Source organism: Drosophila ananassae, assembly GCF_017639315.1.
Source record: "Drosophila ananassae strain 14024-0371.13 chromosome 4 unlocalized genomic scaffold, ASM1763931v2 tig00000241, whole genome shotgun sequence".
NCBI classification, from domain to species: domain Eukaryota; kingdom Metazoa; phylum Arthropoda; class Insecta; order Diptera; family Drosophilidae; genus Drosophila; species Drosophila ananassae.
In genome coordinates this window covers 640,890-653,951 of record NW_025319047.1, presented here as the reverse complement: position 1 = coordinate 653,951, position 13,062 = coordinate 640,890, and the positions used below count along the sequence as shown (strand labels likewise).

At 35.8% G+C, this 13,062-nt stretch overlaps 1 protein-coding gene across 1 annotated transcript; it reads left to right on the top strand.

Moving 5' to 3' along the window:
- Positions 1-410: 410 nt before the first annotated feature.
- LOC123258053 (pyruvate dehydrogenase E1 component subunit beta-like) lies at positions 411-1,423 on the top strand. Its single transcript, XM_044717961.1, has one exon. It carries the CDS (start codon positions 414-416, stop codon positions 1,410-1,412), a length of 999 nt encoding a protein of 332 aa, XP_044573896.1. The 5' UTR covers positions 411-413; the 3' UTR covers positions 1,413-1,423.
- Positions 1,424-13,062: the final 11,639 nt, after the last annotated feature.

Below are 13,062 nucleotides of genomic sequence, written 5' to 3'. Positions count from 1 at the left end.
GTGAATGAAGCAAAAATTAGCGCTGGTGCGCAAAGACGGCTTATAGTGAGTGAGGAAGATTTCAGTTACGCGCTTCACAGGTTAAGTCCAGAACAAGAAAGAGATAGAATAAGGTTAGTTTCAAACGTGAAGACACCGACAGAAGTATCTTATTCTATAGTATAGTATTCTAGAGTATAAAACTATCATAAATTTTTCTGTTATTTCCAAATAAATTGCTATTAATTTAACAACATACATTACTAAAAGCTTAAATAATCCAGCCATTTCCAGCAACAAAAAACAGCAAGCGTGAGAAGATTTTTTTTTGGAATGAGTTGGTCATGATGTTTGTAAAACTTAATTTGTACACTTTACTTACCCCCAGTAATTCTGATATAGTTACTTTAGTTAAAGTCTATAAAAGTTTATAAATGGCAACCTTAAGTGTAAGAGAAGCTTTATGCACAGCAATTAGAGAAGAAATGCAAAACGACTCTGATGTGCTTATCATGGGTGAAGAAGTTGCAGAGTATGATGGTGCTTATAAAGTAACGAAAGGATTACTGAAAGAGTTTGGAGAAAACAGAGTAGTTGATACGCCTATTACCGAACATGGATTTGCTGGCCTTGCTGTTGGAGCGGCATTTGCTGGATTAAAGCCAATAGTCGAGTTTATGACTTTTAATTTTTCTATGCAAGCTATTGACCAAATTGTGAATTCCGCAGCAAAAACAAATTATATGTCAGGCGGACAACTTGGATGCCCTATAGTATTTCGTGGACCAAATGGCGCTGCAGCAAGAGTTGCTGCACAACATTCTCAATGCTTTGCAGCTTGGTATTCGCATATACCGGGGTTAAAAGTAATAGCACCCTATTTTGCCTCAGATTGCAGAGGTCTGCTTAAAGCTGCAATTCGTGACCCTAATCCGGTAATATTTCTAGAAAACGAAATAGCTTATGGACATGAGCATGAAGTTTCTGACTCTGAGCTATCAAACAAAGATTATCTACTTGAGATAGGCAAAGCTGCTGTTATACGGGAAGGAAAGGATGTAACTATCACTGCTTTTTCATTAAAATTAATGGATGCCTTAAATGCAGCAGATTTACTTTCGAGTGAAGGTATAGAAGCTGAAGTTATTGACCTCAGAACCTTAAGACCACTTGACACTCAAACTGTTATTAACTCTATTCAGAAGACTAATAGGTTAGTTAGTGTAGAAGAAGGATGGCCATTTGCAGGAATAGGAGCAGAGCTGTCAGCCGTTGTTATGGAACAAGGATTTGACTACCTTGATGCTCCAGTTGTACGTGTAACTGGCAAGGACATCCCCTTACCTTACGCTGCAAATCTAGAAAAAAAAGCATTACCGCAAGTGGAAGATATAGTTGAAGCCGTGCATCAGGTCTGTTTTAGAAAAAAATAGTTCTTTTTTGTGTCTCCTGTTCCGCATTGGTCCATCAAAGAAGTATTTCCAGTGCTGCCTATACCACCCATTACTTTTATGACGATAGTTTTAGCACCGAAAAATACAGCACAAAATATACCGAGTGCAAAAAGAGCTGGCCATGGCATTCTACCAAATATCGCAAGCAAAGCTGCACCTATTATCACTACGGTCATAAGCGGTCCGCCTATTCCCCAAACGTAGCCAATAATGTTACATATTACTTGAGCAGTTGTATCAGTATTAGTGTCAGCGGCAGCACTCCCAACATGAGAAAAAGAAATAAATAATACTATAAAAAGAATATTAAAAACTTTCCTAGGGTTCATCTCTATACCTTAAATTTAGATATTGCAATTATACCTAAAATACTATAATTTTTAGTAAAACTAGCATAAAGATTGAATAACAAACAGTGCCACAAAAGTAGTTGACACACAACTGCACAAATATTGTAATATAGACATAGTAAACGATATTATTCCAGTGCTTGACGCTGGAATCCAGACTTTAATTGTTATATTTATAAATAAGTCTGGAACGTTCATCTCAAATGCAGTATTTTTGTTGAAATAGCTCAACTGGATCCCAGTGTCAGCTACTCGGATGACAGCAGTCCTACGTCATACCGCCGCGGCGCTAACAAGTAGCGGGATGACGGTTGTCGTTTAGCCATAAACATTAAGAAATTTACCGTATCCGTTCAGGAGAGTGGTTTAAGAAACAATAGATAGGAGATTTTGGAAAGGATTGAGACCCCTTTGTTTCCAAGTTAAGTATAATGAAATTATCCGCTCAAGGAATGTATTTCCCCGCTTTGATTGTGTAAAATATGAGTTTTTGCGATAAACGACATAATGCCGAATTTGCCGTTCAGCGTGGTTATTTGTCAGCGGAATATTTTCTGGGTCATCTAAAAATTTCCACATCATTCTTTCAGATCTCAGAACATTTTTTGCAACTCGAGAGGCTCCAATTGCTTCAGGTAAACGAGATATCTCCTTCAAGTAATACTTTGTACGTTTTCTTAATTTTCTGGCACGTCTGACAAACCTCAAAACATCTATCTCACTTTTTAGTAAAGCTTTTTTTAGTGCAAATAATTCAGTGGCCACGTTTCTCAAGTAACAACCCAGAACTTTAACTTCAATATTCCAACTATGTGCTAATCTTTCAAAATCTCTTGATAAATGTGCCCAACAGATTTGCCTGTTTTTATCGGCAAAATAATTGTATGCTGCATACCTGTCAGTTATTACCAAGCTATTGCGATTGCAGAATTTACTATTTTGTAAAACTTTCATTCCTCTTGACTCTGTAAATTTTACAAAACTTGCCGTATTGCTTGCAAACATCCAACACCAAGCGAGTTTACCTTTGTTATAATGGCTCGTTTCATCAATATGTAGAACTTTACTCCTACTTATCTCTTGTTCGATCTGCTCATACATTTTTTTGCATTTTGAAGCAACTCTATGTTCACTATTTGATATGCTACCGACGCTTATGTTCAAATTGAAGATATCATTTACGACACTCGCTATTTCGCGTTTTGAATTTTTGTAGAATCCGCTGAACGCTGCAATTATTGACTTAACCCTTGGACCAAATGTATCTGGCGTAACACCTTCCGGTAACTTGCTACTTCTTCTCTTTCCGCATCTCCGACAACGGCCATGTTCTAACTGATATTCCACTACATAAGGCTTGATTTCTGGAAGATCAACTTTCTGATGAATATATGGTTTTTCACATATTGCAATTTCTCCTCCGCATTCGCAAGTATTAGGCAACTCTATCTTTACTACTTTATCTGCATCCATGTTGGCGCGAAAACTTCCTTTATGACCAACCTGACCGCCAATATTCCTTTCGCTTTTCGGCTTATTCTTTTTTATTTTATACAACTCTTTGGAACTTGGTATTGATGAATTTTTTGAGCTTAAACCGAGTCTTTCTCTTAACTCAGCATTTTCTATCTTTAAAGCCTTATTTTCTGCTTTTAAACTTTCATTCTCTTTTTCCAATCTTTCTATTTTTGCTTCTAACCTTTCTATTTTTTGCTGTAAATTTTTGCAAAGTTCTAAAAGGTTTACCATATTATTTCACTTTTGCTCTATGATTATCTTTTTAGATCACCTTGTCTACCTTATTCTGCCACTCCGCTGAACGGATACAATTTACCAAATGGAAAAAAAAGGCAAAAGAAGCCCCGTGGTTGGCTAATTACTTACATTATACCTTCAAGTATGGCGTTTTTTTATTCTAAATGCTTAATAACCGCGATTCAGTTGCTTTTAAACCGCAACTAATCTAAATTAGAAACATTAAGAAATTTACTAAACAGAAAAAAAGGCAAAAGAAACCCTAGGGTAGCTAGTTATTCACTATCCATTTTTTAAGTTGGCGTTTTTTTATGTTTTAAACGCTTTATAAGCGCGTTTCAGCTTATGTAGGTAGAAGTTTGATAAAGACATAAGGTGCACATAGTGCAAAAAATTAAACATGAGACGCCAGATACGTGAGTTTTTTTGTCATTTAATCTGTACAGAGAAGATAAATAAATAGCTTCAGTTTCATGATAAGGGGGCTGGCGGAGTTTGTCAAGTAAGTTTTTTCGTTTCTAACGGTTGTTGCCAAAAACTATACAAGAAGTCTTTTAAGATCAATCACTTATCTTCAAGGCTTGAATAAAAGCATTCTGTGGAATATTTACGTTCCCTATAGAATGTAACCTTTTTTTACCTTTCTTTTGCTTTTCAAGTAGTTTCATTCTTCGCGTTACATCTCCACCATAGAGTTTAGCTGTTACATCTTTTCTGTATGGGTTAATCGTTTCTCTGGCAATAATTTTTCCGCCCACTGCCGCTTGAATCGCGATTTTATATTGCTGACGTGGTATTAAATCCTTCAAGCGTGCGCATATTTCACGCCCTCTTTTTTCTGCCCTACTTTTGTGAACGATACAAGCCAGTGCATCTACGGGCTCTCCATTAATTAAAAAGCTTAATTTATCTATTTGGCTTACCAGATAGCTGGAAATTTCCCAATCTAAGCTTGCATATCCTTTGGAAATTGATTTTAGCCTATCGTAAAAATCAAAAACAACTTCAGACAGTGGTAATTTATATCTTAACAATGCTGTTGTTGTGTTACCAATGTAAGATAAATCCTCCTGTTCTCCCCTCCTTTCTTCACATAGAGATAGAATCTCTCCCAAGTATTGGTCAGGGACCATTATGGTTGCGGTAATCCATGGTTCTTCCACAATTTCAATTTTCGTTGGATCTGGCATATCACTTGGGTTATGAATATTCAAAATTTCACCACTTCGTGTTGTAACCCTATATATAACACTCGGTGCAGTTGCTGTTAGGTCTAAATCAAATTCTCTCTCGAGCCTTTCTTGAATAACTTCAAGATGCAACATTCCCAAAAAACCACAACGAAATCCATAGCCTAGTGCATTTGAAGTTTCAGCTTCGAAGGTAAAACTTGCATCATTTAAATGTAACTTTTCTAGAGCTTCTCTTAGATATTTAAAATCATCCGTTTTATGAGGAAAAATGCTACAAAATACCACAGGATGCACTTCTTTAAATCCAGGAAGTGCTTCACTACAAGGTCTCTTTTCCTCAGTGATAGTGTCTCCTACCTTGCAGTCTGCTACTTCCTTCATTGAAGCAGTTATAAAACCAACTTCACCCGCTGAAAGTTCACCCGTCATCACTTTTTTAGGGGTGAAAATACCGATATTATCTATCTGATATGTAGCATTATTAGACATCATAACAATTTTCATGCCTTTTTTTAGCACTCCATTTTTAACTCGCACTAAAATTACTACTCCTAAGTAAGTGTCATACCAACTATCAACCAAAATTGCTTGCAATGGAGCATTTACATCACCTTGAGGAGCTGGAAGTTTTGCTACTATTGCTTCCAGTACATCTTTTATTCCAAGTCCAGTTTTTGCTGATATTAAAACTGACTCACTTGCGTCAATGCCAATTACTTCCTCAACCTGGAGTTTTACCTTTTCTGGATCTGCAGCAGGAAGATCAACTTTATTGAGCACAACTATTATTTCATGGTTGTTGTCAATAGCTTTATATACATTTGCAAGGGTTTGTGCTTCAACGCCCTGGCTACTATCTACCACTAAAAGTGAACCTTCACATGCGGCTAAGCTTCGACTTACCTCGTAAGAAAAGTCAACGTGACCTGGGGTGTCCATGAGATTTAGGCAATATTGATTACCGTCGTTTGCCGTATAATTAAGTTTTACCGTCTGTGCTTTAATTGTAATGCCACGTTCACGCTCTATATCCATTGAATCGAGTATTTGATTGATCATTTCTCTTGCTTCAAGGCCGTTACATTCCTCTATTAAACGGTCAGCAAGCGTTGACTTACCGTGGTCTATATGCGCTATTATTGCGAAATTCCTTATGTTGTTCATTTATGGCCCACTATACTTAATTAGTGAAACTATTTTACATTTTAAGTGTTGTGAGGGCAATCCTTTATTAAGAGACTATTTACTCCTTCAACATAGACGACACTTTTTTCGAGCAGGAAATCACTTTATTAACCATATAGTTTTCATGATTATTATCTATTTTAGGCAACTCATACAGATAATTTACCATCATTCCAGCCGACTGACTAATACCCTTTTCAGAAGTATCCGCCATCCAGTTTAATTGTTTTATTGATGCGCCATTGCTTAAATGAAAATGCGCCACCGGGTCATAAGTATTTCCATTACTATTATTCACTTTTAGTAAATAATATGCACATAGTTTAAGCATGTATTGTTTAGTTTCATTTGTACATTCAACATTAGTTTTTAATTGCTCTGCACTTTCTAAAATTTCTGCACTAGATTGTTTTATGTTTAGTTTGCCCAATAAAGTGACATCTTGGTTTAGATTGTTTTTTAGCCATTTCGTAAAGCCAGGTATTGGAGAAAGAGTTGCGTATGTTTTTATACTTTTAAATTCTTGTGATAGCTTTTCTACAACCCTTTTGATCAAAAAATTACCAAGGCTGATTCCAGATAACCCTGCTTGAGTATTTGATATTGAATAGAATATAGCAGTGCTTGCATTACTCGGATCATTTGAAGGTACTGACTCATCTAAAAGGTGTTGAATGCTATCTGCAATCTTATCCACCAATGCAACCTCTACAAAAATTAGAGGTTCGTTTGGTATCTTGTAATGAAAAAAAGCAAAACAGAGACGATCAGAATCTAGTCTGTTTTTTAGGTCGCCCCAAGAGGAAATTTTATGCACAGCTTCATATTTTATAAGTTTTTCTAGCAATGATGCAGGTGAATCCCAAGTGATTTGACGAAGATCGAGTAGATCAACATCAACCCAAGTATAGAGTATATTTTTTAATTCGTTCTCTAGTGGATTCAAGCTTCTATGTTGGTTTTTTAGCTTAAGCACATCAGAACGCATATCAACAATAAACTTAAGGCCTTCTGGTAAAGAAATAAATTGCTTTAATATTTTAGAACGCGGTGATTCAAGAATTTTTATTAAATCCTGTTCAAATTTATAGTTTAACTCGGGATCTTGGTTTTTCTTATACTCTTTAATTTTCTCATCTATTTCCGCTTTATTCGGATTAAATTTTTCTGCCAGGGTTTGTAGAAATTTTATTTTACCTTTCTCTGATAAGCTCAAGTACAGGTTACCAAGAGATACAGCGTTCTTACGTGCTGAAACCTCCCCTCCCTTTGGATTTAAGCACTCGTTCATCTTCAAGACTAAACTATCGATATCGCGACTGTTGCTTAAATCAGGACTGATGTTACCAATCCACGATCTTACAGCATCTGCCACTCCACCTAGTATTTTAAAAAAGCTTCTTACCGCCTTTTTGTCTTCAACTTTCACTATATCAGTTTTTACCAATGATTCTTTTGTCATAGATTCCCTTTATTATACATTGTAATGGTCACCTGTGCTGCCCATTCGAGTTTCAAAAAAATTAGATTAGAATAACGTCTAATCTTAACGAAACTCTCCACTTTTATCGATAGGTGTTAGCAATTTTTTTTTTTTGTTTTATTCATTCCTAATGTGCATACTAGGCGTTAGTACTTACCTTGACATTAGCCCTAGCAGCTTATTAGGTGCCTTCAAAAGTCTTTTTCTTTTTTGAGCTGTCAAACTAAGCAGACGCACACCTTAGTACCAGCTACAACATATACATAAATCAAGTGGGTGAAACACGTGCAAAGTGATCACAACAAAATAAAACAAATTAAATCTGAAAAATCCCCACACATCATTGGAAAAATAAGTAAAGCAAAGACATCAGTAAAGTCGCAAACAAACCTAGCCTGGGATCAGGTAATGATTTTCAAGCTCGCCAGCCGAATTTTTATCTCAACCTTGTTTCCATAAGGCGTCTTCTATGGCCGAAAATCCACGAGAGTCCCACCCGCACCACCTGGATTCCATACCTGGATCATTACACATAGTTTTTATCAGGATGAGTAACCCTATCAAAAATAAAAAAAAACACCCACTTAGTCTATCCCGTCTACATTTATTCGCAAATCAATACTGATACACCGGATAGGAGAAATTTCGGATATCACCTATAAATATAAAACGATATCAAAGTATACAATAGCGAACGAGAGTCGCCTTCCAATCGTTTATTACATTTCTGTTGTTGTTCACAAACACAAAAAATTAAATTACATTAAAATATTACGAACTTATATTGAACTAGAAATTGAAAAAAAAAATTAGATGTAAAAGAAATGAATACGAAAGAAATTATAGATATAGAAAAATAATAGTAATAATTATATTCAATTACATTAAAATAGTATGAACTTATATTGAACTAGAAATTTAAAGAAAAAAAAAATATATATATAGTGAAAAGAAATTATGAATTCTATTAAAGTACATTAAATTCTACGAACTCGAATTGAACTAAAGAAAAACAAAAATGTAAATAAAGAAAGGCATGCAAAAAGAGAAATAATGTAGTTGTAAGATATATTTAAGAAATTCAACCTCTCAACTAATCAGCCCAACCTCTACGAGACTCCAACATGAAGGCCTTCATCGAGGATCATCACATTGGGGTGAGTGAACAAAAAAATAAAACCTAAAAGATAACTAAATACCTAAAAGAGAAAATTTTAAAAGATAACTAAATACCTAAAAGAGAAAATTTTAAAAAGATAACTAAATACCTAAAAGAGAAAAATTTTAAAAGATCAGAATGTGTAGGAGGTTAAAAATTCTAAGAACTGGTTTGTAAGATTTAAAAGAAAGAAAAAAAAAAAATGTATATGAAAAAAAAAAAAAACAAATTACCTATCAATCGGGCAATTATGCTATTCTGCCATGCTCATATCAATAACCACTAATAATCTCTGCCAAGCCGATAAGCTTGCAGACAGCAGGTGCTTGTTTGTTTTGCTTTCGTCATTTGTTTTTTTTTGCTAGCCTAAACCTTCAAGTGCATTCGAACTCAAATAGAGCAACTTAGCAACTTAAAATTTGTTGTCAATTTTAAATCTCAAATAATGAATGAGGTCCACCTTATTATTATTATTATTATACTATATTATTAAGATAGGTTTTAGCCAATAATGTTAATTAACCAAAAATTCTAAGATCATACCCGAATTGAACATGAAATTACTTCTCTTTTATTATTGTAAGATCCTAAAGTTAAGCTGAAGTTTGTGAAAATATATTACTTTAAAAAAAAAATAGAAGTATGAGGGAGTAAGTCAGTATTTCCGTGACCTTGGAAATGTGAGTAGAAATGATAATTGGGGTCTTAACAACAATTCTCTTAAGACTAAGGTAGGGTGGGTAGTGAAACCGTGTCCGAATTCTAACATCATTGTCGGCACATTTTTTTTTTTTTTTCTTTTTCTCTGTTGTGATTTCTTTCCTCCTTGTTATCATGCAATTCCTAAGCTTATCTTCTCGGGGGCAATGACCCCAAGTTTTCTGGTTTTTTTTTTGTGCGTTCTCCACGATCAAGTGGAAATTTAGTTTCAGTAGGGACTCTTTAATGATTCTTGTAGTGATCAAATTTACTGATATTAGCAAAACCCACCCCATCTCCCGAAAGAGCTACACTTAATAAGGGTCCCGTTGCTAGTATCTAGTAAATTATGCAGTAGCTGGATTTGCCTATTATGGCAGCCCGAGAAAAACTTTGATACAGCTATGCAGGAGGTTACAAAGAATTTGGCGCCCATACGGTGAGGCACGGTGAAAAGGATTCGTAATAGATTCAATAACCGTCGGCCCGTGGAAGAGTAGAACGTTAGAGCCGAAATAACATTTTTTTATTTAGGATTTTGCATTAACAAGCGGAGGCTTATTAATTGCGACCAAAGGAAAGAGGTTAACTTTTCGGAACACTGGTGCAGAATACTGTTGAACATCTAATTCTGAGTACTCATCCACAGTAAATATAATTGCTCGTTTTGCTTTCGTATGAAAATTGGTTGTTAGGATAGAATATCGAAATGGTATACCCTTCTGGAATTTGGGGAGCTTGAATAATCGAACAACCCGACCGAAGAGTAAGGTATATAATCAGGGATATTTTAAAAAGACCGGAGTCAAGCAACAAATATTCATCAAGTGGGATACATATAAGAAATGAATAGAATAGGTTCTGTTATTATGTTAGTATCGGCTGGAACACAAAAACATATGCGAGAGCGTATTTTTGTCCGTTGATATAAGCGTAGAAGCGAATTATATTTAAAGCATTCTGGTGTAACCTAGTATAATTATAATAGCCCAAACATAAAAATAAAATAGAAAATAAATTAACATACATTTTTAAAGGAGTGACAGCTAACAATATGCAGAAAAAGAAAATTAACTACTCACATTTCCAAAAAAGGTCAACAAACGGAAACTTTTAAGTAATCAATCTATATAAATATAAAAAAAAATATTAATTTAAAATGCCAATTCAACGTACCCCGGAACAAAGTGGTGCAGAGGCAATACCGAACGTATGCGTTATTTGCGAAAACGTCATGGAAAATACGCAGCCATGTGTAATTACCAATTGTAAACATATTTTTCACAAATCTTGTATGGAACTGAGATTTCATCCTGACAAAGAGAATGAATGTCCTTCATGCTTAGCTAAAGTATTGCGAAAGGATGTAAAAGTAGTAGTAGGAAACTGTTCTCCTGGTGCAAAGCCTGGAGATGAAAGAGAGCGGCAGTTAAATCGTCCAAACACTAGGTCTGTGGTTAGACAGCTTCAGCTAGAAGATGCAAACCGAGAAATAGGTACTTCACAGTCCGATCAGCGATTAAACTGGGCCCAAATCAACCCGCAAAGCGAGAGTGAAAGAAGCCTCAATACTAGGCTTGCTAATAACGAGATACCGCGGAATAGTCCACAACGTGGAAGATCACAGCGAGGCAGACCCCAAAGGCAATTGCCAAGAAATAATGATAATTGGGTACGACCAAACATAGAACACCTAGTTAGAGAAACAGTAGATAGAATGCTTTCTTCATTGGTACTAAGAAACGGAGTTGAAAATTCGATGGGTCAAGATCAAAGGGACTTCGATGTACCAAGCCCTAGAGCTTTTTCCTCAGGGCATACTAGCAACAAAGTAGCAGATATTATCCAAAAATGGGGAGTTCGGTTCGAAGGAACTGCGGAAGGATTATCAGTTGACGAATTTTTATATCGAGTTAAAGTGTTAACACGAGAACATCTTAATAACGATCTTGAGGCAATGGCCAAAAATGTTCATCAGCTATTAACAGGCAAAGCTAGTTCATGGTTCTGGAGATTTCATAAACGAACAGAAACATTTACTTGGAATCAATTTTGCACAGGGCTACGTGAACAATATAAAGAGAACCGCTCAAAAACAGAATTGCGGGAACAAATTCGAGCTCGAAAACAAAAACCTGGCGAAACATTTGACACCTATTATGAAGCGATTTGCAAACTCATGGATAAGCTATCTGTTGAGTTTGAGGAATCAGAATTAATCGAACTAGTTCAGGGAAATTTACTTACTGATATGAAAGATAGATTATTATTTGAAGAAATATACTCCATCGATCATTTAAGACGGCTAGTACAAAGAAGAGAACACTTTTTACAAGAAGCAGGGCGATCTCTTCGCAACGTAACGAAACCGAAAGAGGGAGGACCTTATCGTGTATATGCAGTAGAGGAGATTGAGGAAAATAAATCCGAAAACAACAGCGTAGACATCGCGGCTATACATAGAAATCCGTCTAACATAACTTGTTGGAATTGCGGAGTAACTGGACACTTTTGGCAAGATTGTCTAGGGGATAGACGTATATTTTGTTATGGATGCGGGAAGCCTGACATCTATAAGCCCAATTGTATTTACTGTAAAACCAGTTCGGAAAACCGGAAATCCGGGGCATCTCAAAACAATCGGATGTCCCACCAATAAATAACTCGGAGTTTACAAATTTAAATAGATACACAATTTTAAATAAGAAACTAGAAGAGCGTATCATTACAACTCAAGATAATATACCAGATGCCAAGATAGAAAATGAGGTAGATACTAAGTTTAGGCCATATGAAGAACGTTTGAAAAATTATTATGAAGTTAGAAATAAAATTTTTTCGGAAAATATAATCCCTCGAAAAAGAAATTCGATTCGGATAAAGAAATATTATAAGAACCTTTGTAAGAAACAACATAGATTAATATCTACTATATTTCAAAATAATGCGGATAACCGAAGTTATGCTAGTGTAGAATTTTTAGATTTTACAGAATGGGGGTTACTAGACACCGGAGCAAATATTAGTTGTATTGGAGCTGAGTTAGCAAACCAAGACTTTAGTGGTGTAGGTGGATATAAATCAATAGTCTCCCAGGTTAAAACGGCGGATGCTAAACCACATCAAGTTTTAGGCATATTAAAAGTAGCAATGAGATATAAAGGAGAAGAAAAGGAGGTAGAACTCTATGTTATACCGACAATTGCACAGCGTCTTATTCTTGGAATTGATTTCTGGCGAACGTTTCAGTTAGCACCCGGAATAGTGGGATCCCTTGAACCAGCAGATAGTGGGCAGGACCTTAGCACCCCTAAGCCGGATCAATATCCTTTGACTAAAATGGAACTTCACCAATTGGAAGCAGTGAAAGAAATGTTTCCCAACTTCGAAAAACAGGGTTTAGGGCGAACGTCCTTAATTAAACATCACATAGATACGGGAAACGCGTCTTCTGTTAAACAGAGACACTATCCTATTAGTCCAGCTGTGGAGAAAGTCTTATATACTGAAATTGATCGTATGCTAGAACTTAAAGTGATTGCACCATCTAAAAGTGCATGGAGCTCACCCATTCGAATGGTTATTAAACCAAATAAAGTCCGAATTTGTCTGGACGCTCGAAAATTAAATGAGGTTACTCTGAAAGATGCGTACCCATTACAAAGTATAGAGGGAATATTTTCGCGTCTTCCAAAGGCAAATATTATTAGTAAACTGGACCTAAAAGATGCCTATTGGCAAATTGAACTGACCAAGGAAGCTAAACCCTTAACAGCGTTTACCGTGCCAGGTCGAGGATTATTTC

Bases quoted from the DNA above. Each gene is read 5' to 3' on its own strand.
- LOC123258053 (XM_044717961.1), top strand. From the start codon at position 414: ATGGCAACCTTAAGTGTAAGAGAAGCTTTATGCACAGCAATTAGAGAA.